The sequence below is a fragment of the Eriocheir sinensis genome, chromosome 55 (genome assembly GCF_024679095.1).
Source record: "Eriocheir sinensis breed Jianghai 21 chromosome 55, ASM2467909v1, whole genome shotgun sequence".
Classification (NCBI taxonomy): Eukaryota; Metazoa; Arthropoda; class Malacostraca; order Decapoda; family Varunidae; genus Eriocheir; species Eriocheir sinensis.
In genome coordinates this window covers 3,634,797-3,658,408 of record NC_066563.1, presented here as the reverse complement: position 1 = coordinate 3,658,408, position 23,612 = coordinate 3,634,797, and the positions used below count along the sequence as shown (strand labels likewise).

Below are 23,612 nucleotides of genomic sequence, written 5' to 3'. Positions count from 1 at the left end.
CCAGACAGAAAGCAGTACTCCAAACTCCTTGTGATGAGTAAATCGATGAGAAAGGTTTGAATGTCCATGACTATATTCTTATTTACGTTAGAGTCGTATTGTATTGCATGCCTGCAGATTGATGTTAGAGCTCCGTCCCAATGGCATTATATTCGCCTCTGTGGCGATCACATATAGGGGCTTTAGTAGATTCCATGTTAAGACTAACTTACAAGAGTATTGACGAAGTGGTGGGTGCGTTTGTCTTGGGTCGATAGCTTGCTCTCGTCCGTTGGGGTTAAGTGCGGTGTGGTGGTGGTGGTCATGGAGGTGATGAGGGTTGTAGGGGTGGTGGAGGTGGTGGTGAGGGTTGTAGGGGAGGTGGTGGTGGAGGTGGTGATGAGGGTTGTAGGGGAGGTGGTGGTGGTGGTGGAGGTGGTGATGAGGGTTGTTGGGAAGGTGGTGGTGGTGGTGGTGGAGGTGATGAGGGTTGTTGTAGGGGAGGTGGTGGTGGTGGTGGTGGTGGTGATGAGGGTTGCTGGGGAGGGAGCTTGGGGGTGGTGATGATGGTGGTGGTGATGAGGGTTGTTGGGGAGGGAGGGGGTGGTGGTGGAGACGATGAGGGAAGTTTGGGTGGTGGTTGTGGTGATAATAGTGTTGATGGATTTAGTAAGGGGCGGTGGCGGTAATGGGGATGTTTAAGGTGGTGGTGGTGGTGGTGGTGGTGGTGAAACTGAAGTAAAAAAGCCGGAAGCATACTCCATAACTGCACGTTGCCTCAGTGCTCATCTCCGTCGCATTAGCCCTCGAGACTGTGATGGTGGTCAAATGGTCATTTCACCTTACATTTTTCCATGCCGCTGTGTTGTTTGTCTGTGTCTTTGTACGCGTTTCTATCCGTCTCAGTCTTCGTTTCCCTATTTAGTCTTTACCTTTGTCTGCATGCGTCTCTTCGTCTATGTTTTGTCTACCTGTCTCCATTTCATCATCTTTCTATTTTGTCAGTGTCTCTGTGTACGTGTTTTGGTGTATTCTGGGGTCTCTTCGTCTGTGTTTTGTCTACCTGCCTCCATTTCATCATCTTTCTGTTTTGTCAGTGTCTCTGTGTACGTGTTTTGGTGTATTCTGGGGTCTCTTCGTCTGTGTTTTGTCTACCTGTCTCCATTTCATCATCTTTCTATTTTGTCAGTGTCTCTGTGTACGTGTTTTGGTGTATTCTGGGGTCTCTTTCTGTATGTTGTGCTCACCTGCCTCCATACTTTCGCCTTTCTACTTTCGTTTCTTGCCCCTGTCGCTGAGAAGGTATGACGAAGCAGCAACAGGTAATATTTTACAGGTGAATAGTGCAAGGGATTGGTAAACACTGGAATGAGATTATATTTGCCTTTGGATATGAAACTTTATTTACTTAACATGGTGTGTACAAATCATCTCCTCGTCAGTTATTTTTCTTGCCTGTGTTTATGAGGAGGTATAATGAAACAGCAGCAGCAGGTAATATACGTCAGGTAAACATCACGGAACTTCTTGGAAACACTGGTGTGAGACTTCATCTATTGTATTTGGACGAGTTGTACGATTTACACGCGCAGGTTAATACACGGGAAGGAAGGTGGCAATACTCTCGTGGTGGTGTTTTAAGTATATTGCTGATGATAGTTCCTTTTGTACCTCCTTGGAAAGCCTGTATATAACGCCTCTTTTTGTCTTAGTCCAGGGCTGGGGGTTTTATCTTCTATTTTTATCTTGCCAAGCCTACAAAGCCTCTGTGCCTCGGTAAATGGCTGTGTCGAGTGTCCTTGGGAAAGGTTATGTAGTCGCCTTGTGCCTTGGTAATAAGTTGTTGTCTATTTGTTGAGTCCCTTGGAAAGCCGACACAGCCTCCTAGGGTCTCGTGTTCCTGGTGGGGCTGATGCTTCTAACTTTTATACCCCGTGCAAAGGTCTGATGGTTACCTTATGCATTGCTTCTGTTTCTTTTAGTATAGAGCTTATGTGCAGCTTGAAAAGATTTTTATATATTTTTAACGGTTTCATTTACCAGTCCTATTGCACCCGAAGGATATATTGTAGACATCTGTGGCACGGACGGGCATTTTTATTGTGATATTTGTTCTCTTCGTGTCTTATGCTGCCTTCCGATGCTCCCATTGACAGCTGATGGGTGGCACGTGCGTGATTTTCGGTCACTCAGCGGTGGCTATAAAATCGTCGGCCGAGAGTATAACAAGCTCAGGATCTGCGCTCATTACACCCATTAGCTAACCTTCGGCCACCGCCTCCCGTCCAGTTCCTCCCTGTAGTGTTCCTAGAAAGTACTGTTGGGTCTGTAGTCCATGGAAGGCATGAGTATACCCTGTACTTATACGCTTTACTAGTGTGAGGGGCGAATTTTGCCCAGTCTGTCTATTTTCTGCTGAGGACCACCGCCACCCAGAAGTATATGTTGAAGATCACCACCGCCGAGGGCAGGTACACGGTGCGGTACCTTCTGAGGAACTTGAGGGAAGGGGACTCTGATGGCACGGGCACCACTTCGAGGGCGGCGACCTTAGTGAAGAGCTGGTCTTCTAGTGGTGGGGGTGGGTGAGTGGGGGAGGGGGGTGTTAGTGGTGGTGGCTGTGGTGGTGGCGGTGTTAGTGGCTTATCATCAACGAATACGTGAATCATGATGTTGATGAAGAGGACGAAGATGATGAAGAAGAACCAGATGTCGATGAGTTTGATGGCGGCTGTGGACGGCAGCGACTGGGACATGTTGGCGAAGAGCGTGTAGAGGACGAGGAGGGTGGTGAGGGACATGATGCAGCGCACGTTGATGGCCTCCAGACGCACGAACAGGGTCGCCCAGCTCACCACCAGCAGCATGGCGGACGGCAAGAAGTTAGAGAACACAACGATACCCTGCCGCCGGTGTAACTCGAACTCAAGACTCAAGCGACGACCCCCAGACGACTTGCTGAACCGTATGGCTTCCACCGTGTACTTGGACAGCTCGTACGGCCCCGTGTAGCTGGCAGCGTCTTCATCCCCCACCACAAAATTCACGTAGTCGTCCAGCTCAGAGGGAAGTTCGAGGTCGATGCTGCACAGCTGTATGTCGAAGGGGTAGCCGTAGAGTTCGAAGTAACAGGTGACGCGAGCCATGTACCGCTGCCGGAGGGACATGCTGTTGTTCGCCCCGGGGTACACCAGGTCTGGGGAGGAGGAGGAGGTGATTAGGGCTTGTACAGGTAAATGCGTTACTGCAGGTATCTGAAAGGACACTTGTCAAGATGGCCTGTACAGGTAAACGCTTCAAGCTTCAAGCCTCGAGTGAAAAATATAGAATTTTTCCTAAAATTCCGAGGTGTTGGGGTGAGTGTGCCGAGCTACGAATCCGCGGGCTCGGGTTTGAATTCCGGCTCAGGCAGTCGGCTTACAGCCCACTCAGCTGATCATATTCCCTTTCGGGCTGGTCGATAAGTGGGTACCTGGGGAAATTTGGAGAAGATAAACTTATATTTTACAGTAAAAAAAGAAGCTTAAGGGCAAAACAAACAAACAAGAACAAACAGAAAAGCCTGCTATGCGCTGCTCCTGTAAATAAAATATAGCGAGAGGCCAAAAAGAGAGGGTCAGTTTCGGATGGAGAAATGTGATGAGTGTCATTATTCCCCACTTGAAAGAGTCCAAGTCGTATGCAGGACGAAGTACAGATGTAGGAAGGTTCTTATAGAGTTTACCAGCAAGCATGGAAGCAAAGAGGAACCAAACACATGTGCTCGCCTCATGTGTTGAGTTTACTCTTCTTCCTCTGTAGCAAGCAAAGGGGAGCCCAGCAAGGCCACGTACCCATGTCCACGCTGTTGTACTGGGGCAGCGCGGCGCCGTTGCTGCCAATCACCAAGAGGGACTGTCCGAGCCGCTGCTGCGTGCCGCCCTCCAGGTTGGTGAGGGTGTAGCGCGGCTGCCACACCCGCTGCGCGTCGCCGTCCGTCAGAATGGTGCCGTTCTTGCGCGGTCTGGGATAGTACATAGGAGGCCGTGTAAGGACTCTGGTGAGGGTATTGGGGAGGTCTGCATGCGGGGGTTTGTAAGGAATCTGAGAGGAATGTTGCTGTTTTACGTTGGGGTTCACCATGGCTTAGATATCTAGTTTTATGATGAGGTGTGATTATCGTGGTGCAGTTTTCAAAGCAAAATCGTTGGGGAAACTTATATGAATGTATTTGTGCGGTGTTCATGTAAGAAATATCTTATGAGTCTCCGTTCTTCAGTTATCAGCTATAAAGGTTGGCGATTTACATATCTGGCCCCGGGAGTGAAGTGCCCTTTGGCCCCTACCTGAGGTGCCGCAGCCTCAGCCGCGTGTCCGTCCAGCGCAGCGTGAGGTGGAACTCCAGCGTGACGGCCATGGCGATGTCGTCCACGTCGGCGATGCGGGAGAGGGTGAGGGAGGGCGCCACGGTGAGGGGCCCCTCGCTGGGTCCTGTGGGCGGCAGCTCCTTCTGCAGCTTGTCCTTGAGTTCCACCACGCTGCACGCCACCTCGTCGCTGCCGTCCTTGCAGTCGTACCGGAAGTCGCAGCGCAGGTCCCTCACAATGCATTCCCCCGTGTTGCAGGTAAAGTGGTGGTCCTCGCAAGGCGCCAGACTTAGTAGCAGCACGGCGCCGCGGCCCTGGTCACACACCCCGCGCCGCGCTGCCCACAAGTGTTTACCCACTGGGTAGCCGCCCTCAGGCACGCCCTCCGTGGCCAGCAGCGTGGCGTTGGTGGTCGTGTCCACCAGCAGCCACTGCTTGGTCTCCTCGTCCCACAGAATGACGTGGTCGTAGTAGCTGCGGAAGTACGGGCGGCCGTGCATGTTTCTGTCCACCCTGAATCGCATGCGGAGTCTGCTTTCGAAGCAGAGGCCTCGCAGGTACAGGAAGCTGGCCCGGGCCACGCGGCACGCGGCGCACCGCTTGTTGATGCACCGGTCACCGTCCCAGAACCCGTCGAGTTTCATGGCGGCGCACGCGTACGACGAGCCGGCGTTCAGCGGCGCAAAATTGTGGTAAGACACCTCCTCGTTGTTGTGGAACGTGAGCCAGACGCCGTCCTCCCTCTCGTCGGTGATGCCGAGCCACAGCTTCCAGGTCGCGGTGGGCACGCACACGTCCTGGAAGGCCTGCAGCTGCTCTGCCAGAGCCTGGTTGTCGCCGGCCGAGGCGGGCACGGCCAGGCTGGCGTTGAGACGGCGGCAAAAGCGGCGGGCGTCCTCCAGCGGCCGCTCCTCCGGGAACACCACGTTGTGCTGACTGCTCCTGTGGAGTGGGGCGGGGAGCAGGGTATGTTCATCCAGACACAGGCAAGGCGAGGAAGGAGGGGCAAAAACGCCAAAGAAAGCACGCCTAGATATAGAACCCGTCATCTACCACTATGGGGGAGGCAGGGAGCGAGGGAGCACCTACTGACACAGGCTGGAGAGGTTGAGCCGCGACACCTTCACGCCCACCACCTCCAACTGGAAGGTGTCCGAGGCGAAGCGGTCCCCGCGGCCGGCGTCCCTGCAGGCTGCGAGGTCCTCCACCTGTGCCGGGACCAGCACGCGGCCCCACAGAGACACCTGCGTCATGTCCCCGCGGAAGATCTGCCAAGGGGAGGAGGAGGGCTGTGAAGGGCCATGTTGAGGCTGTACGGCATACACATACATACATACATACATACAGACATACATACATACATACTTAAGCAATGCATATAATTAGACACAAACAGACAGACAGATGGAGAGACAGAGAGATAGGCAGGGATACAGATTGAGAAACAGAAGGAGGGACAGGCAGGCAGACAGAACAACCATACACATGCCGTACAGAAAGAAAGACAGACAGACAAACAGACATAGGGACACACACACACACACACACACACATACGTCTCTTATTAGGGCTTTCTATTCATGTCTTATTAATATCATCCTGGCTCACACTCCGTTTTCTTCTATTTTTCAGGTGTGGTGGTGCTGCTGTTGCCTGGTGATGGACCGAAGTGGTGATGACTTTTGAAGTGAAGTGCTTGAATAAGTGTAAGAAAGTTAGTGAAATAAAAAAAATAAGCGGAAAAAAGTGAGTCGATGAAGTGGTTGTTTTTAAAGTCTATGAAGTGAAGCGTGAAGAGGTGATTAAGTTGTACTCGCAGGTTGTGGTTTCCTTAAGTGACGTGTGAAGTGGCTGTTAAGTTGTGCTCGAAGACAGTGAACAGCCAGAGTGAAAGAGCAAGTGATGAAGTTGTGTAAAGATTTGTAAAGTGTCGAAGTGAAGTGTGAACTGGCGATGCAGTTGCGTTTGAAGTTTGTGAAGTGTTCAAATGATGCATGCAGTGACGATGCGGTTGTGTTTGAAGCCTGCGAAGTACTGAAGGGAAGTGTGACGTGGCGATTTGGTTACGTTTGAAGCTTGTGAAGTACTGAAGCGGTGTGAAGTGTGAAGTGTTGAAATGAAGTGTGAAAAGTCGATGCGGTTGTGTTTGAAGCCTGCGAAGTACTGAAGGGAAGTGTGACGAGGCGATTTGGTTGTGTTTGAAGCTTGTGAAGTACTGAAGCGGTGTGAGGTGTGAAGTGTTGAAATGAAGTGTGAAAAGTCGATGCGGTTGCGTTTGATGTCTGTGAAGTGTTCAAATGATGCATGCAATGACGATGCGGTTGTGTTTGAAGCCTGCGAAGTACTGAAGGGAAGTGTGACGAGGCGATTTGGTTGCGTTTGAAGCTTGTGAAGTACTGAAGCGGTGTGAGGTGTGAAGTGTTGAAATGAAGTGTGAAAAGTCGATGCGGTTGCGTTTGATGTCTGTGAAGTGTTAAAATTTGAAGTGGCGATCCGGTTGTGTTTGAAGCTTGTTTAGTATTGAAGTGGGAAGTTGGAAGTAGTGATAATGCTAAAATTCTAGTTTATGAAGTGTTCAAGTGAAGTGGCAAGTGGTGATGCGGTTGCCTTTGAAGCCTGGAAAGTATTGAAAGAGGGTATGAAGTTGATGTAAGAGGTAACTGACACACGAGATGTTTTGTGGAAAGTGATTCAGGAGACGTTAATTATAATCATCATCATTATTAGTTATTGAACGTAAGGTTTTGAATTATGATGATGATGATGATGATACTTCTACTTTTTTATTTATTTTTATTTTTTTTATTTTTTACGTCTACGCCTATTGCGCCGGTAGGCTTGCTTGAGGGGCCTGGATGGTATTCGGCTCCAGCCCGTCATGGCGCAGGCAAGTGTTTATAGTGGCGCCATCTTCTCTTGGCTCATGCTGCCCCCCGGAACTCGTTCTTGATTCACTTCGACGGTTTCCTCTAGAGTCCGGGTTGATGGGTGGTCTTCAGGACAGCATGTGGGTAGTTTTAAGCCACTCGGCGGTGATTGAAAAATCCGAGGTGGTAGCGTGGGGATTCGAACCCGCGTCGTCCATCACGCGGTGAATGTGGGCCCAGCACGCTACCACTTAGCCACCGCCTACCCTAAATAATAATAATAATAATAATAATAATAATAATAATAATAATAATAATAATAATAATAATAATAATAATAATAATAATAATAATAATAATAATAACAACAACAACATTTCGCAAAAAATAGGGTACGAGTTATCGCAGAAAGAGGCGAGGAAGCGCTTGATAGCCGTTGATAAGGGAAGTGTTGGCAATCGAGTGAAGTGTCGGTTATCAGCACTGAATGAGGTGACGCTGTGATAGTGATTGTGATGATGATGATGATGATGATGAAGATACCGCGGGGCTTGATACTTGCCCAGGTGTACAGAGAGATAGAGATAAAGAGTCAGTATTCCACTTACACAGCTTAACCCAGCTTAAGATTCTAATAACATCCCTTCTATATCTTTTTTTCCTGCGACCTGATAAACACTTCCAGGAGAGGAGCATGAAGACATCTCTTGGACTAAATCTGTTCCTTTCATGAAATCTTTCTTTATTTTCTTCGTAAGTCCTTTATCTTTTATCTTGAGTTATCTCCTTTACTGTACATAAATAGGGGCTAGTCTAGTGGTTGCTGTGGTACTTATTTCCGTCTCCTCCTTTGGTAAAATCTTTGCAAAAATAAACACGTGAAAATATATTTGAGTAAGTTTAATCGACTTGGCTAAAGGTCTTCCTGAAACACTTTAGTCACATTCCACACCATAGAAAGTAACCCCGCACTGTACCGCACCACACCACACCACCTCAACCCGCCTCGCCGCACCTCAGGTCACCACATCACTACGCCAGCTCCCCGCGTAACTCCACACTGCATCACACCCCAGCTCACCTCATCACAGCTCACCACGTCACACCACACAGTACGTAAGAACAGCTCACGGCATCCAGGCACCAGTCAACCTTTAGAAGGCCTCACCAAGTAATACTAAGATCACCACACATGTTCACCAAGCAAGTCCTTCGTTGCTTAGACCAGGCGCTAGACAACCATCTTTTTACTATAATGGTCACCAAGTAGGAAAAAGATCACCACACATTCACCAAGTCTAGCTACCAAGACGCAAGACAACCCATATTATACTTAATTTATTCATAATTTTTTAATTATTATTTTTTCTTTTTTAACGTGTTCTCCTATAGCGCCGGTGGGCTTTCTTCAGGGGCCTGGTAGTTGGCCCAAGCCCGTCATGACGCAGGCTATTTTTTTTTTTATAGTGGCGCCATTTATTCTTGGCTCATGCTGTCCCCCGGAACTCATTCTTGATTCACTTGGACGGTTTCTTATAGAGTTCGGGTTGATGGGTGGTCTTCAGGACAGCATGTGGCGGTGACTGAAAAACCCCAAGTGGCAGCGTGCGGATTCGAACCCGCTTCATTCAGTACGCCCGCAAGCTAACCACTCAGCCACCGCCTACCCATTCACCATATCATCAGAATCACAATGCATACTCACTAAATCAGACTCACGTTGCTTAGATCAGGAAGATTATGAAAAAAGTGACTTAGTGATGAGTGGTGATCGCTTTCCTGTCTTGCGGTGAAGGTTCAGGAAATGTAACTGTCACCCGAGTTTTTAAACGTCGCATTAGTCTTTGATATCATTAACGTGTCTTTGTTTTACCTCTTCAAGGCGTGGTTAATTGGTTTTGTTGACTTTTTTATAGAAATTTTTATGATTGATTTTGTAATATGTCGACTTAACTCTGAGAATCCAACACTTATAAATAATTTTGTAATATGACGCCTTAACTCTGAGAATCCAACACTTATAAATAACTAAGTCAAAATATAGAATTAAAAAGCCAAAGTAGCCACATAACTTTATACGTATATACTGATTGATTGTTTATTGTTGCAAGTAAACAACAAAGGAGAAGGGAGGAGCATGCCATCCCAACCCCCAGGCAGTACAGAGTGTGATTATACAACTAAGGATACATGTGGAAGTAGCACCAGGAAACTAAAAAGATACAATGGTAGGCTAATCCGACGTTTAAAAATCTGGCGCGAGTGTGCCTGGTGGCCGGTGCCGTGGGTTGGCTCGAGTATTCTTTGCGGACACCCTTCTCTCCTCGACGCTGGATTCGGTGAGTGTTAGCTTTCATTTACGTACCTAGTTGAATTGCATGTTTTTGTCTGTTTCTCTTTTTTTTCAGGAAGAAGCCTTGTCACTATTTCTTCGATGTTGTTTCCTTTTTCTCTCAGTTCGGTGCCTCTTTTTTTCAGAACTTGCAACATATTTTTTTCATGAATACTTTTGAAAATAATTGGTATTTTAGGTTTACATGATCGTCTTGTGCTGTCTGTATGAATATTATCTCTTATTCCTTGTCATGATCGCCTGCATTAGCGGAGTGATAATGAATTCGTCGCCACGTATGACTATTTGCTTGTTTGTCCGTTATTAAGATACCTAAAAAGTTTTCAGATTGATATATTGCCAGTAATTTCACACAAGAACATCCATCGGTGAATATCGCGAGATGAGGGAAAATGCGAAAAAAAACAACTACGGGACGTTTGAGGATGTACACGGAGGAGTGAAGATGTTAATAATATATACTACAATAGTAACAGTAATTGCAATGGGACTAAATATACTAATTAAGGAAAACAAAACATGGAGGAACAATGAGGGCGAGCATCATCAATAGCTACATCATTATCATTGCCACTCCCACCACCACCATCATCATCATCATTCTACATCACCATCATTCCTATCACTTTTTTTTTTACAGCAAAGGAGACGGCTCAAGGGCAACAAAAAGAGTGCAGAGAAAAAAAAAAGCCCGCTACTCACTGCTCCCATAATAGACAAAAGTAAAGAATGGCTAAAAAGAGAGGTCAATTTCGGGTGGAGAGGTGTCTTGATACACTCTTCTTGAGGGAGGTCAAGTCAGAGGCAGGAGGAAATGCAGACGAAGGAAGACTGTTCCAGAGTTTACCAGTGTAAGGGATGAAAGAGTGAACATGCTGGTTAACTCTTGCATAAGGGGTTTGGACTGTATCGGAATGAGCTAGAGTAGAAAGTTGAGTGCAGCGAGGCCGCGGGAGGGGGGGGAGGAATGCAGTTAGCAAGTTCAGAAAAGCAGTCAGGATGAAAATATTGATAGAAGATAGAAAGAGATGCAACATGGCGGCGGAGTTTAACAGGTAGAAAACTGTCAGTATGAGGAGGAGAGTTGATGAGACGAAGAGCCTTAGATTCCACTCTGTCCAAGAGAGCTGTGTGAGTGGAGCCCCCCCACACATGTGATGCATACTCCATACGAGAGCGGACAAGGCCCCTGAATATGGACAGCATCTGCGCGGGGGAGAAAAACTGGCGGAGACGATACAGAACGCCCAACCCCGAGGAAGCTGATTTAGTGAGAGAGAGGAGATATGTGATATGGAGTTGAGTTAAGGATAGACCGAGGATGTTTAGTGTTGGAGAAGGTGACAGCTGAGTGTTGTTGAATAATATGGGATAGGTGTTTGGAAGATTGTGTCGAACTGATAGGTGAAGAAATTGAGTTTGAGGCGATGAAGGACACTAGTTTTTTTTTTTGCCCCAATCGGAAATGATAGGGTCCGAGGTTAAGCGTTCTGCAGCCTCCAGCCTGGAATCTTCTAATTCCTGTTAAGTTGGCCTTTTATCAAAAAAAGTTGAGAAATGCAAAGTAGAGTCATCGGCGTAAGAATGGATAGGACAGATCGTTCTGGAAAGAAGATCATCAATGAACCTCTTTTCATCCTTCATCTTCTCCTCTTCCTCCTCTCCTTTATCATCCCTATCATCACTTATCCCCCTTCTCCTCCTTTATTTCCTCTTCTTCCTCCTCTCCATCATCCTTATCACTCTTCATCTTCCCCTCTTCCTCCTCTCCATCATCACCACCAGCAGCAGCAGCACCACCCTCGCCACCACCACCTTTAAACACCTGTCCACTCACCTGGTATTTGTCAAAGCCGCCGCCCAGGTTGTCTTGCTCCTGCCCCAGCACCAGCGTCCCGTTGAGGGGGCATGGCCACCCTTCCGCCAGGCCCCTGCTGAACACTGCCTGGGGAAGGAGGGAGGCGTCGTGAGAGAAGTGGTGGCGATGGGGGGGACAGATTGCTAAGGTAGTGGCGATAGAGGGTTGGGTTGTGGCTGGGCGTGTGTGGAGCTAGCCTTGATTTCAGCATTTTTTCTATTTTATCATTTTTTTCTTGAAGTGAAAGCATAACTTTCTTCTATACATTAATCTTTTTTTAGTTTGTAATCTTTTTTTAGTTTGACTTTTTTATTTCCTTCTTATCATTTGCTTGCTTGAGGCTTACTAATGGCTAACTATGAAACAGATGACTAAGCCATTTTACTACTTCTATACTTCAGCCTGTCTCGTTTTCTCCGCAGCAAGCTATCGTCTACCTGTACCTTATTGGACCCACCTTCACTTGCATTTTAATTAGCCTAACTTTCACCTGGATATCTTTATCTGAGTCTGATTTCCTGTATCACCTTTCCACTACAACAATCATCCCTTCAACTGTATCCCTGCCACTCCCCTATACGGTCTTTACCTGTGTCTGACTATCCATACTCACCTGGCCTTCCCAGTAGAGGGTATAGGTGTCCCTGGCGAAGACGTGGCAAACGTGATGCCACACCTCAGGGTACACATCCCACAGGGGGGCGCCGCTCTGCTCCTTATTGGCGAACCAGGTGTCAAAGTACCTTCCCGTGTTACCTGTGGAGGGGGGTTGAACCAGGTGAGCGTGAGGGTGGCGAATGGCTGTGTTATGAATCAAACATCATAAAGTATGGAGCAGACTAAGGTTGGAAATACTCTAATGACGATTAACCCAGTAGCAGCGGAGATAATGTTTCTTAATGGTCCCTCCAAGCGAGAAAAAATCACCCCTTACACAAACCCTTTCATGATATATATTTCAAAGCATTTGTGATCAGATTATGTATCATCTATTTTGGGGTGTTTATATCATGGCACAAATTTGGCCCGTCGCTGCTACACGGTAAAGCCACAGATTTGGCCTGTAGCTGCTACACGGTTAAGTGGCGCTATAGGCGTAAAAAAAAAAAAAGTTACCTGTGGAGGGGAGAGCCCGGTGAACGTGTGGCGAAAATGACTTTCTTCAAAGCGAGCATGATTGATTAAGGAACACAGAGGATGAAGATATTCCAGTGACGAGGGAAGGCAGAGGAGGTGAAGTTGTGAAGAGGTGTTGCGAGGAGCGTTGTAAAAAGGAAAATAAAAGACAGGTGAAAAATTGAAGTACTTACCACTGCTATCTATAGGTGAAGGAGGTACGATAGGTAACGGAAGGTGAAGAGAACTATATATGTTACGAAGTGTTGTAAAAGAGACTAAAATAAGGAAAGTAGACAAAGAATTAAAGTACTTCCCATTGTTATCTAAAGGTGAAAAGACGAAAATAAGGAAAGTAGACAAAGAATTAAAGTACTTCCCATTGTTATCTAAAGGTGAAAAGACGAAAATAAGGAAAGTAGACAAAGAATTAAAGTACTTCCCATTGTTATCTAAAGGTGAAAGAGGTGCAAGTGTTAACTCTTAGGGCCGTATTACCAAACATTTCGTCGTCTAAGAACACATATTTGACCGTATTACCAAACATTTCGTCGTCTAAGAACACATATTTGACAAGGCTTTCATAGGAATTTGGGACATTTCCAGTAGTAGTTTCATGACCCTGGTGGTAGTGTGACCCTTCTGTACCGTGAATCTAAAGAAACGCTCATTAGAACCCGATTGATCCTCCCTCTTGACCTTTAGAAATAGTGGATACGAGAAGAGTGTCATTAGAACCCGATTGATCCTCTTTGACCTTTAGAAATAGTTGATATGAGAAGCGAGTGTCTTCTAATACCGGTCTTACTGTCTTTATCCGAAGGTGATTGGAAGGTGTTGATGATGGGAATGAAAGGCGGTGTAGCGGGTGGTACTTCAGGCAGTCTACTTTCTTAATTCAAGGAAGGAAGATTGAAACACTGCGGTGATGAAAAGATGCAGTAAAACAGTTGTGAAGGTGAAGACGGACAGGGGTGGGGTGATTGCGCTAAGAAGTGGATTGGGTGAGGAAGTGCAGGTCGGGAAAAGAAAGACGGATGTAGTTGGAGTGGAGATTGTGTGAAGTGCTTTAGGTGAAGAGATGGAGGTCGGGGAAAAAAAAAAAAAAAAGACAAATGTGAGAGCGGTAAAGACTTCGCTAAGAAGTGGACTGGGTGAAGAAGGATTACTTACCGAAATAGAAGGGATCCAGGTTATCATCGCTCGCCTTGTATGACACGTGGACGTCGAACCCTTTAGAGAATGCCTCGAACCTGCCGGGGAGTGTTTGGAAAGGTGAGACAGGTGTGCGACAGGTGACTAAGGAAAGGGAAAGCTGAGAAAGACATGTGACAGATAAGGGAAAGGAAAGCCGAGAAAGGTGTGAACCAGGGGGTGAAGGGAAAATGAATAGGAGGGGAAGGGAAGCTGGAGAACTATTTGTGAGAGGAATGTTGGGAAAGATAACAAAGATGTGAGCCAGGTGACGAAAGGAAAGGTAATACGAGTAACTAATGGAGGGGAGGAAGAGAAAGGCAGAAATTTAACTGAAGAGAAGCAAATAAGATGGCTGTACGTTGAGGGAAAACGGGAGGCCACGATCTCCCGCCCTCAATATTAAGATTTAATAGCCAGGAATGCCCTAGTAGCCCTTTGGAGAGGAAAACAGCACAAAATAAGGGCGAGTATTAACACAAACAAAAGACAACAAAACGACCACAAAGTAATCAAACCACTGTAGTGTGCAAAAGGGGTTGGCCTGCTGAGACACCGGGGTTGGGGGCACCGGTTGTAATCCTCTCAGCTAAAGGCCAGGGAAGTGAAGGCCATAGGCTGGAGTGCAGTGGGAGACAGCAGTGGTGACTTGGTCGGGCGGTACAGCCAGGGGAGAAGCAGCAAGGAGCCCAGACACGCAGCTTTCCCAGCGAGACGAAGGACCAGCGTGAGGTTGAGAAGGCGAGGTGTGCACACTGTGGTGGTGAGCTGGTGACTGCCTTAGCCCGCTAGCCGGGCTATGAGGTCGGCTCGGAAGTAGGAGGAGCCAGGGCGGAACGAGGCCGGCAGATTTAACAAGGCCGGCAGTTTAACAAGGCCGGCAGACTTAACAAGGCCGGCAGGGCGTAGTTACCCCTCACACTGTACAAAAAGTATAACGGACCGTATTGGCTGTCAGTTCGCCTCTTCGTCGCTTGAGGCCTCTCGCGTGCGTCTCCATGGCAAAGGTAACGTTTTTATCTCTTGTTTACCAACGTCTCTCTTTTTTTCTTTTTTTTCAGTGTTGCCTGCCGCAGCACCGTGTATGTAACAGCCTTGTTTAATGACCGGCCTAAGTCGAAATAACCACACCCTCTGAAATAATATATATATACCCATCTAACATGAAGTTGTATCGTCTTCCTGGTGCAGTGGTTGCGTGCCTGGCTACGAATCCTTGGGCCCGGGTTCGAATCCCGTCTCGGCAGTCGGCATGCAGCTCACCCAGCTGTTCATCCTCACTTTCGAGCTGGTCGATAAATGGGTATACTGGAATGCCACGCCGGAGCAGTGTTCCGGGGTAATGGGTTCATCCCACTACAGAGGTGGTTCCCAACTTTTTTTGTCCCGTTCCCCTTTTTCCTGCAGTCACTTTTTCACCTGTGGACCTCAACAACGAACTAGATTAAGCGGGCCACTCATGACCATCCAAAGGGTCAAATTTGCCACGTGGGCCGTGAGTTTGACACCCCTGGTACCGTCAGCTAAGGAAGAGCAATTCAAGCATTTAAGCATTCAGTTTTAAGTCTTGTGTACAGTAATATGAATTTTATTACGAGCCGCATGTTTCTTAACTCCACTATTATAAATTTAAAAATAATTAGAATATCTATGGACCCCTTGAAATTCTACCATGGACCCCTGGTTGGGAACCACTGCACTACATGCTCAACGGTCAGCGCCCAGTGCGACGGAGTCGAGCACCGCGGCCACGCGCAGCAATTGCGTATGCCCCTAACTTTACTAACTAAACATGAAATTAGGTAATATTAGAGATGCAAGAATGCAAAATATAGCCCTGAGCCGACGTACATTCGGCACTCAGTCGTTATATTTATCATAAATCCGTAAAACTTACGAGCAATTGGTGATACATACATTTTCCGTGACCAGCAGGTATTGTGTCTGGATATTTGGCTTCCAACAATAACTTGTATTCCGGAATGCGTGTATCGCCAATCCCGTCTATTACTGCCTCAGGCTTTGTAGGGAATCAATACAAAAACTGCGGTAACAGAAGGTTGGTGGTGGTGATGCAATTTTCAAATAATTGCTTGTTATTCGCTCCTTCATTAGGGATTCCGTCTGTTGTTCAGTTTCTATCGGGTCATCATCACTCGCGTATGTTTTTATTTTTATATATATCTTTTGTTGTTGTGTATGTGTATTTGTGTGTGCATTATTTCGTGTAAAAACTTCTCTTACTAAAATAATGATAATAATAATAATAATAATAATAATAATAATAATAATAATAATAATAATAATAATAACAAAAATAATAATAATAATATTGAAAAGAAGAAAAAGAAGAAGAAGAAGAAGAAGAAGAAGAAGTAGAAGAAAAAGAAGAAGAAATATCAGAAGGAAGAAAAAGGAGAAAAAAAGAAAACAACACCAACATAATAATAATAACTGCCGGAATATATTTTATCCACAACCCAGAGTTTCAGTTCCCGCAACTCGTCACCGATGGATCACACTGCAAAACACCGTGGCGTCGCGGCAGTCTTATTTTCTCCCGCAATCACGGCCCGGCACTATTATGAACACTGGAGCGCGGCGCCGCCTGAAGTAATGGCCGTAGCGTATGACATGCTGCCTAACTCTGAAGAAAGAATGCGTTACGGGCGTAATGTATTAGAATGCGGATTGTTAGGTGAATACATGCACTCCGAATAAGTAACGCAGACACGTTCGTTCTGCGTCTTTGTCCACTCCCGCCCAGCCACTTATACCCAAATGTAGACTTTGGTGTGACCTTTCTTCAGTACCATGAATGTGAAAAAACCCTCATGAAAATCGGATTAATCTCCTTTTTGGCCTTCGAAAATAGTTGCTGTGGGACGTGGAAGCGTCTGAGAACACCGCCCCGCCGCCGCCACGTGCTGGTGCTGCGAGGTGAGTCTGTCTTTTTCTTATTACGGGACAGCGATGGCACTCAATGTATGTATCTTATCATGTGTCGGCCGCGGTGGTTACGTGAGTGTGTATTTAATAACTTCGTGGTAGTGATGAGGGTCGACAGCAGCACCAGAATCAGTTCAGTAATAAGTATGAGTCTGTTGGTATTCGTAAAAATATTGGTATTGCTGCAGCCGAAATGACAACACCTACTACATACTTTTACTGCTACTGCTACTGCTACTACTACTACTACTACTACTACTACTACTACTACTACTACTACTACGCAAAGATATACAAAACAATTACTGAAGCTTATTCCTATGTTATCCGACTCCCATCATTATTTTCATTCTTTCATATCTTTCACTGGTAAACTTGGAAACATTATACATATTTTTTACAGTAAAGGAAGCAGCTCAAGCGGAAAAATAAATGGAAACAAAAAAGCCCGCTAATCACTGCTCCTGTAAAAGGAATCATAGATGGGTGGCCAAAAGAGAGGTCAATTTCGTGAGGAAATTTGTCTTGATACTCCTCTCTTGAAGGAGGTCAAGTCGTAGGCAGAAGGAAATATGAAGTGAATGGAATTCACCCTTCCTACGACTTAACGCCCTCACGAGAGGGAGTAAACAAAATAACTATGAAATCGATACTGACTTATTAAGCTGTCTCATTAAATCCTCACGGCCTTTATATCTGAGATCAGTGATTCGCGAGATTATTGTAGTTTTAGTTTTGGCCTTGAACTACCTCCTTTACTGGACACACACACACACACACACACACACACACACACACACACACACACACACACACACACACACACACCACTACACTCCACACACCCCAACCACCCTTCCCCACTTCCACCATTACTCATTACATAAATCTCCTTGTACTTGTATATTTTCAGCTTTATGGCTGGCAACAAATGAATAAACCATTTATTATTATTATTATTATTATTATTATTATTATTATTATTATTATTATTATTATTATTATTATTATTATTATTATTATTATTATTTTTATTTTTATTATTATTATTATTACACACACACACACACACACACACACACACACACACACACACACACACACACACACACACACACACACACACACACACACATACACACACCTGAGTCGGTAACACACGGAGAGCTGCGTCACGGGGGGAGCGTTCCTGGAGAAGTTGTACCTGACGAACACCTGGTCAGAAGGGGCGCCCCATATGCCCCGCTGGAAGCTGAACACCTTCACCTCCTGCCCCGCTGTGGTGGAGGGAGAGGAGAGGAGATTTAGACGGGGAGGAGGAAGATAAAGAAGGATGATAAAGAAGGAAAGGGAGGAGGAGGAGGAGGAGGAGGAGGAGGAGGAGATGTGAGTGAGGATGACGATGATTTTAGGAGGTAGATAAGAAGCAAGACGAGGAGTAAAAAGTGTGAGAAAAAAACAAGCGTTTTCAACCAACATCTTTATAGATAAAACATTCAATACAAATCAAAGTAATTTCCTCTGCTAAAGGAACGCTTGGTTGGCTCCACCTTGGCTGTGGTGCTCAGTCTCCGTCCTCTAATTACTAGAATAGAGTCCCTTGAACTGTGCAGAGAAGAGGGACAATGTGCAGTGCGGCGACTATGCCTGATGAACAAGCCTCCCATAACCCACTTTGTCAGTGGGGTACCTCTTTGGCCGACTTGTATTGTGAAGAGAAAAATGTAAGGAGGAGGAGGAGGAGGAGGAGGAGGAGGAGGAGGAGGAGGAGGAGGAGGAGGAGGAGGAAGAGGTAAATGTGTGGATGAGGAGGCGAATGTATTACATGACGAAGGGGAGAGCGGTGGAGAGGAGGATGGAGGAGGAGTAGGAGGAAACATGGAAATATGGAAACATGGAAAAGCAGACTACAAACAGTCTGCTGGCTCATTACGGGGCTGCCTAATATAGTGATTTAATCAGTTCATCAGCCACCTGAGTGCCCTGCGGGTACGTACAGTTTACCCCTGACGAAGCGAAGTGACCATCAATGCGATTCTTGAAGGAGTCAATTGTTTTCGCACTAAATATTCAATGGCGGACGACGACACTGTCCGAGAAATGACTCCTGCTGATATCTATATTGCATCACTTACATTACTGAACTTATTCAATTATTTGAGGACCTGCATCGAATCCTTCAGCAGTCCACTCTTTTTCAAGGTAAAGTGGTTGAGTCGTAGAGTCGTTCCTCATAAAGTTGCGTTCTCAATGATGGTAGCCTTTTCGTAGCTCCTCGCTGTACTTTCTCGGGCAATGGACCGTATTGGCTATACAGGCAGCGCCACACGTGGCCACTCGGTGACTGTCAAAGCATAGAGTTCAAGTTATAGACTAGAGTGCAACTGAGGCTGGCTTCAGGATACACCGCCTTGGTGCCGTCACCGCTCCAAGCCATTGCAATGACTGCACACACGTTACTCCTACCCAGTTTCCTGATACTACTATTTGACATGACGAAAAACTGAGGCCAGCATCGTCTTTCAATGTTTTCACACTGGGACGTATCCTATCCCAACATAATCAGAAGAGTGTGCCAAACCAGGAACCGTGCTTAAAAAAAATAAAAAAAATATATTGTGATCTAAAGAAGACGAGCAATGAGGATTAGAAGCCAAGTATGCAGGAGAAAATGTTTGTGCACCATTTTACTTAACCCTCATTTTCGTATCTTTTTGCTTACTTTACATTTACAAATTTATATTCCGGTGCAATGCAGAATTTCCTCAGGAAGACGATGATGGCCTAAGCTTTTCTTCATGTCAAATATTAGTGTCAGGAAATCGGGTAGGAGAAAAACACGGCAGGAAGCAAATGAAGAAAAAAAACAAAACTATTATCCGCTACAAAAAAAAAGAACAGGAAAGGAAATAATCCGAGGAGAAAAATGAATGTATGGATACAGAAAAAGAAAAAGGAGAAAAGAAATATAAAATAGTAAACTATTATCCGCTAAAAAAAAAAAAAAAAACAGGAAAGGAAATAATCTGAGGAGAAAAATGAGTGTTTGGATATAGAGAAAGAAAAAGGAGAAAAAAGAAAAGAAATATGAAATAGTAAGAAAAACACGACAGGAAGCAAATGAAGAAAAAAAAATCTACTATCCTGGTGAAGTTATCTGTGTAAGGAATTTTAAACGCCCGAGGTTACTGTGCCTAATTACTCTTCCTCATCATGTATTCAGTAATTGCTCATGCTTCAAACATTCCCGTGGGGCCAAGTTTTCAGTGTCAGCTCCACCCAGGCACTGATTTTAATTTTTTCATCACACTTTATATGTATCCAGCCATATTTTCTTATACTTTTTCATATTTTTTACCTCTTTTCTTTCTCTTTATTCATTCATTTTTTTCTCAGATTATTTCCTTTCCTGTTCTTTTTTTTTTTTTTTTCTCACCCCAACTTGTATTTCTTTATCCTTATTACTTTCGTAGTTTATGTTCTCTTTATTTTATTTATCTATACTACTACTACTAATGATAAATAATAATAATAATAATAATGATAATAATAATAGTAATAATAATAATAATAATAATAATAATAATAATAATAATAATAATAATATTATTATTATTATATATAATGTAAGGACGTTTTTGACAAGTTGAGTGAAGGAGGAGGAAGGAAACACGGGCGTGTTGAAGTGAGTTTATTCCCGACTAGTTTCGCTTTTTCTTCTTCAGGGAAAGAAGCAAGAAGCAAAAGCGAACTACTATAGTCAGGAATAAACTCACTTCAGCACGCCCGTGTTTCCTTCCTCCTCCTTCACTCAATAAATATAATAATAATAATGATAATTATAATTATAATTATAATAATAATATAGCAATAATAATAATAATAATAATGATAATGATAATAATAATAATAATAATAATAATAATAATAATAATAATAATAATAATAATAATAATAATAATAATAATAATAATAATAATAATAATAATAATAATAATAATAATAATAATAATAATAATAATAATAATAATAATAATAATAATGATAAATATAATAGTACAATGATACTATTAATAATAATATGAGCACAGTCACTGAAAACGAAATATAATCTCTAGCATAAGCAGGCAACGAGGCACCTGACACCCACCTGCCGAGGGCCAGAAGGGCGTCGGGAGTGCCAGCAGGAGGAGGCCCGCGAGGAGGAGGCGGTGGAGGTCGCGGAGGGGAGGGGAGAGCCGAACCGTACTCATGTGTGGTGGTGGTGGTGGTGGTGATGATGATGATGGTGGTGGTGGCGGTGGTGGCGCTGTTGGTGATGATAGAGGTAGTAGTATGGTGTCTGTATTGATATTTGGTGATTGTGATGGTATGGTGGTGATTGTGTTGGTGATGCAGTATGGGCGATATGTTTATGTAGTGGTGATGATGTACATAGTGATGGTGATGAGGAAGGGGCTCATTCGTTTGAAGATATTACAGTGAGGATAATGAGTTGTTGATTGAGGATAGTGAGGTGGTGATTATGGTGATGATTGTGGTTGTGATTGTAGTGCTGATAAGATTGTTTTCTCAGCGGTGTATGGTTGCTTAGGTGATGTTGTGATAGTGGAAATGGTGGTGATGTTGTGATAGAGGAAATGGTGTGTTGGTGGATGGGTAGTGTAGTTGTGTTGTGGGGAATGCGAAAATGGTGACGGAGTGATGGTGAGAAGGTTATTATTGTATTTATAGTGATTGTGATTTGATGGTGACGTGACGCTTCTTTACACAGGTGTAGGACAGTTGTGGCAGAGACAAACTTAATTACTTTGTACAGGTGACCACAAAGCCGTGAGGAAGTTCTACAGGTAATTCGATAAATGATAGTGAAAGTATTACTGTATACTGTATAGTGTTGGTTCAATGAGTATGGCAAAGGTGGAACATAGGTATGGTAGGTGATGGTTAGATGTAGGTGTGGTTGAAGGGGTGAGGCATGGTGGAGATGTGGCAGAAATGAGGTGGAGGTGTGGTGGTGATGGTGGTAAGTGTGGTTATCGTGGTATCAAGTGTGGCGGCTGAGACTTACCGGTACACTAGATATCTTGATGTGGCAGGGATGTGGCAGTAATGTAGTCTTTTACGGTTTGGTATGGCTACGACTGACTGGCTGTGATGTGGTAGATATGTGGGGCTAATGGAAGGGCAAGAATGATATGATGTGACACGGATGTATATAGTGTGATGTGGTAGGGATGTGATAAACTTAGATTCTTGGGGCTGTGGTAGTAGTCTGCAGGCTGGTGTGGTATTGATGTGGTAGCCAAGAGTCCTCGGTGTCGAAATCTGGGTTTGGCTGAGCTGGCGTGATGTGGAAGGGATGTGGTCAGACTCCCTGTTTATGACTGGTATAACGCCTGTGGTAGTAATCTCTTTGGATGGTGTGGTGGAGATGTGGTAGCTTAGCGGCCTTGATGTTGAAACCTTGGTGTGGCTGAGCTCGCGTGATGTGGAAGGGGTGGGATGTGTTCAAGCTCCCGGTAAAGGAATGGTAAAACGCCGGCGGTGGAGGGTGTGGCGCGGCGGTCTGGTTTCTACTGTGGCTTGCGGGGTAGTGGCGAGGTGGGACATGTGGATGGGAGTTACGTGGAAGGGGGGAGAGGGGGGGTGGGGGTAAGATGAATGAGCTGGGGTAGGGAAGGACGGACATGCGTGGGAGTGTGAGGGAAGGTGGAGAGGCGAGGAAGGAAGGGGAGGGAAGTGATTGGGAGGAAGCGGAGGAGGTATTGTTGGGGAGGAAGGTGGATAGGAGAGTAGTGGTGGAGGGTAATGGTAGGGATATATGGTGGATGAAAAGGAAGGGAACCGGGAAGTATGTGGGAGGGAATGGGTAAACATGGAAATAAGGTAGAGAGCATGTTGGCTCATTATGTGGCTGCCTGCTTTTGTGGTTTAATCGATTCCTCATCCACTTGACTGACCTGAATGACCTGCGGGAAGATTAGAGTACTTTTAGACATGCGCGCTTGGGTTCAGTTCACCCCTGACGCTGGAAAGTGACGATTAATGCGATTTTTAAAGGAATTGATTGTTTTCGCACTAACTACATCTGCGTGAAGACTTTGAATGGCGGATGACTCTGGGTAGGTAGTAGAAGGGGGATGAGGACACGGAGAAGAAGGGGAGGGGCAGGGGAGGCAATTACTGCATGTGTACGGGTGGAGGTGGAAGAAGGTAGAGGTAGTGGAAGGGGTGGAGGCAGGGGAGAGGGAGGAAGAGGAAGGTAGTGGAGTACTGTATAGGGATGTCGGCGGAAGAGGTCGGTGTTAGTGGGGTTGGGGTGGAAGAGAGGAAAGGGAAAGGAAAGGTAGTTGTTTAATGTATGTTGGTTGAGGTGGAAGATGGTAGGTCGTGGAAGGGGTGGAGGCAGGGGAGAGGGGGGAAGAGGAAGGGTAGTGGTTTACTGTGTGAAGATGGAGGGGCAGGGGGGTCGGTGCAAGTGAGGTTGGGAGTGGAGGTTCCTCAACGGGCGGGTTTCCCAGAAGCATCCACAAAAGCAACAACGACAACAACAATGACTTTATTTTTATCTTTTGCCTTTTCTTCGTCTGTCTGTGAGAAAGCTTCATGAGGCTCCCCTGTGCCCATTACGACCAACGTTTGTGGCCCTCGTGAAAGATGGAACACTTGGGGGCATGAATCAATAATCGTGTCGAGTTGAATGCCGCTGCTGTCCGTCAATGTGTCTTGATGTGTAGGTCCTTTCAGAGGGTCTTGATACACGTGCCTCATCGATCACTCCCGCCAATCTGCTCCTCCTCTATAATTAAGTGATGAGACGGTCGTGGATGCCAAATTAAGTGGATGTTTTTTCCTTCACTTGCGAATCATCTTCACAGCTCGGTATGATGACACGGAGGTATTTTTTTCCTTGTGTTGTGATGCGGCGATGGTATTCCCTTCCCAGA

General features: G+C 45.5%; 1 protein-coding gene across 1 annotated transcript; it reads right to left on the bottom strand.

The window, feature by feature from the left end:
• Positions 1-1,353: 1,353 nt before the first annotated feature.
• LOC126983828 (uncharacterized) lies at positions 1,354-20,915 on the bottom strand. The gene is made up of 10 exons (XM_050836958.1): positions 20,813-20,915; positions 17,824-17,939; positions 14,232-14,302; positions 13,693-13,772; positions 12,017-12,159; positions 11,383-11,490; positions 5,415-5,593; positions 4,305-5,267; positions 3,813-3,982; positions 1,354-3,175 (listed from the first exon to the last, which is right to left on the bottom strand). The coding sequence occupies exons 1-10, from the start codon at positions 20,913-20,915 to the stop codon at positions 2,385-2,387; spliced, it is 2,724 nt and encodes a 907-aa protein (XP_050692915.1). The 3' UTR covers positions 1,354-2,384.
• Between the last annotated feature and the right edge of the window lie 2,697 nt (positions 20,916-23,612).

Bases quoted from the DNA above. Each gene is read 5' to 3' on its own strand.
- LOC126983828 (XM_050836958.1), bottom strand. From the start codon at position 20,915: ATGAGTACGGTTCGGCTCTCCCCTCCCCTCCGCGACCTCCACCGCCTC. The intron at 13,773-14,231 runs GTTTGATTACTT...ACTCCCCGGCAG, and splicing joins CCCTTTTGCACACTACAGTG to GTTCGAGGCATTCTCTAAAG. The intron at 3,983-4,304 runs GTAGGGGCCAAA...GTACTATCCCAG, and splicing joins CTGAGGCTGCGGCACCTCAG to ACCGCGCAAGAACGGCACCA.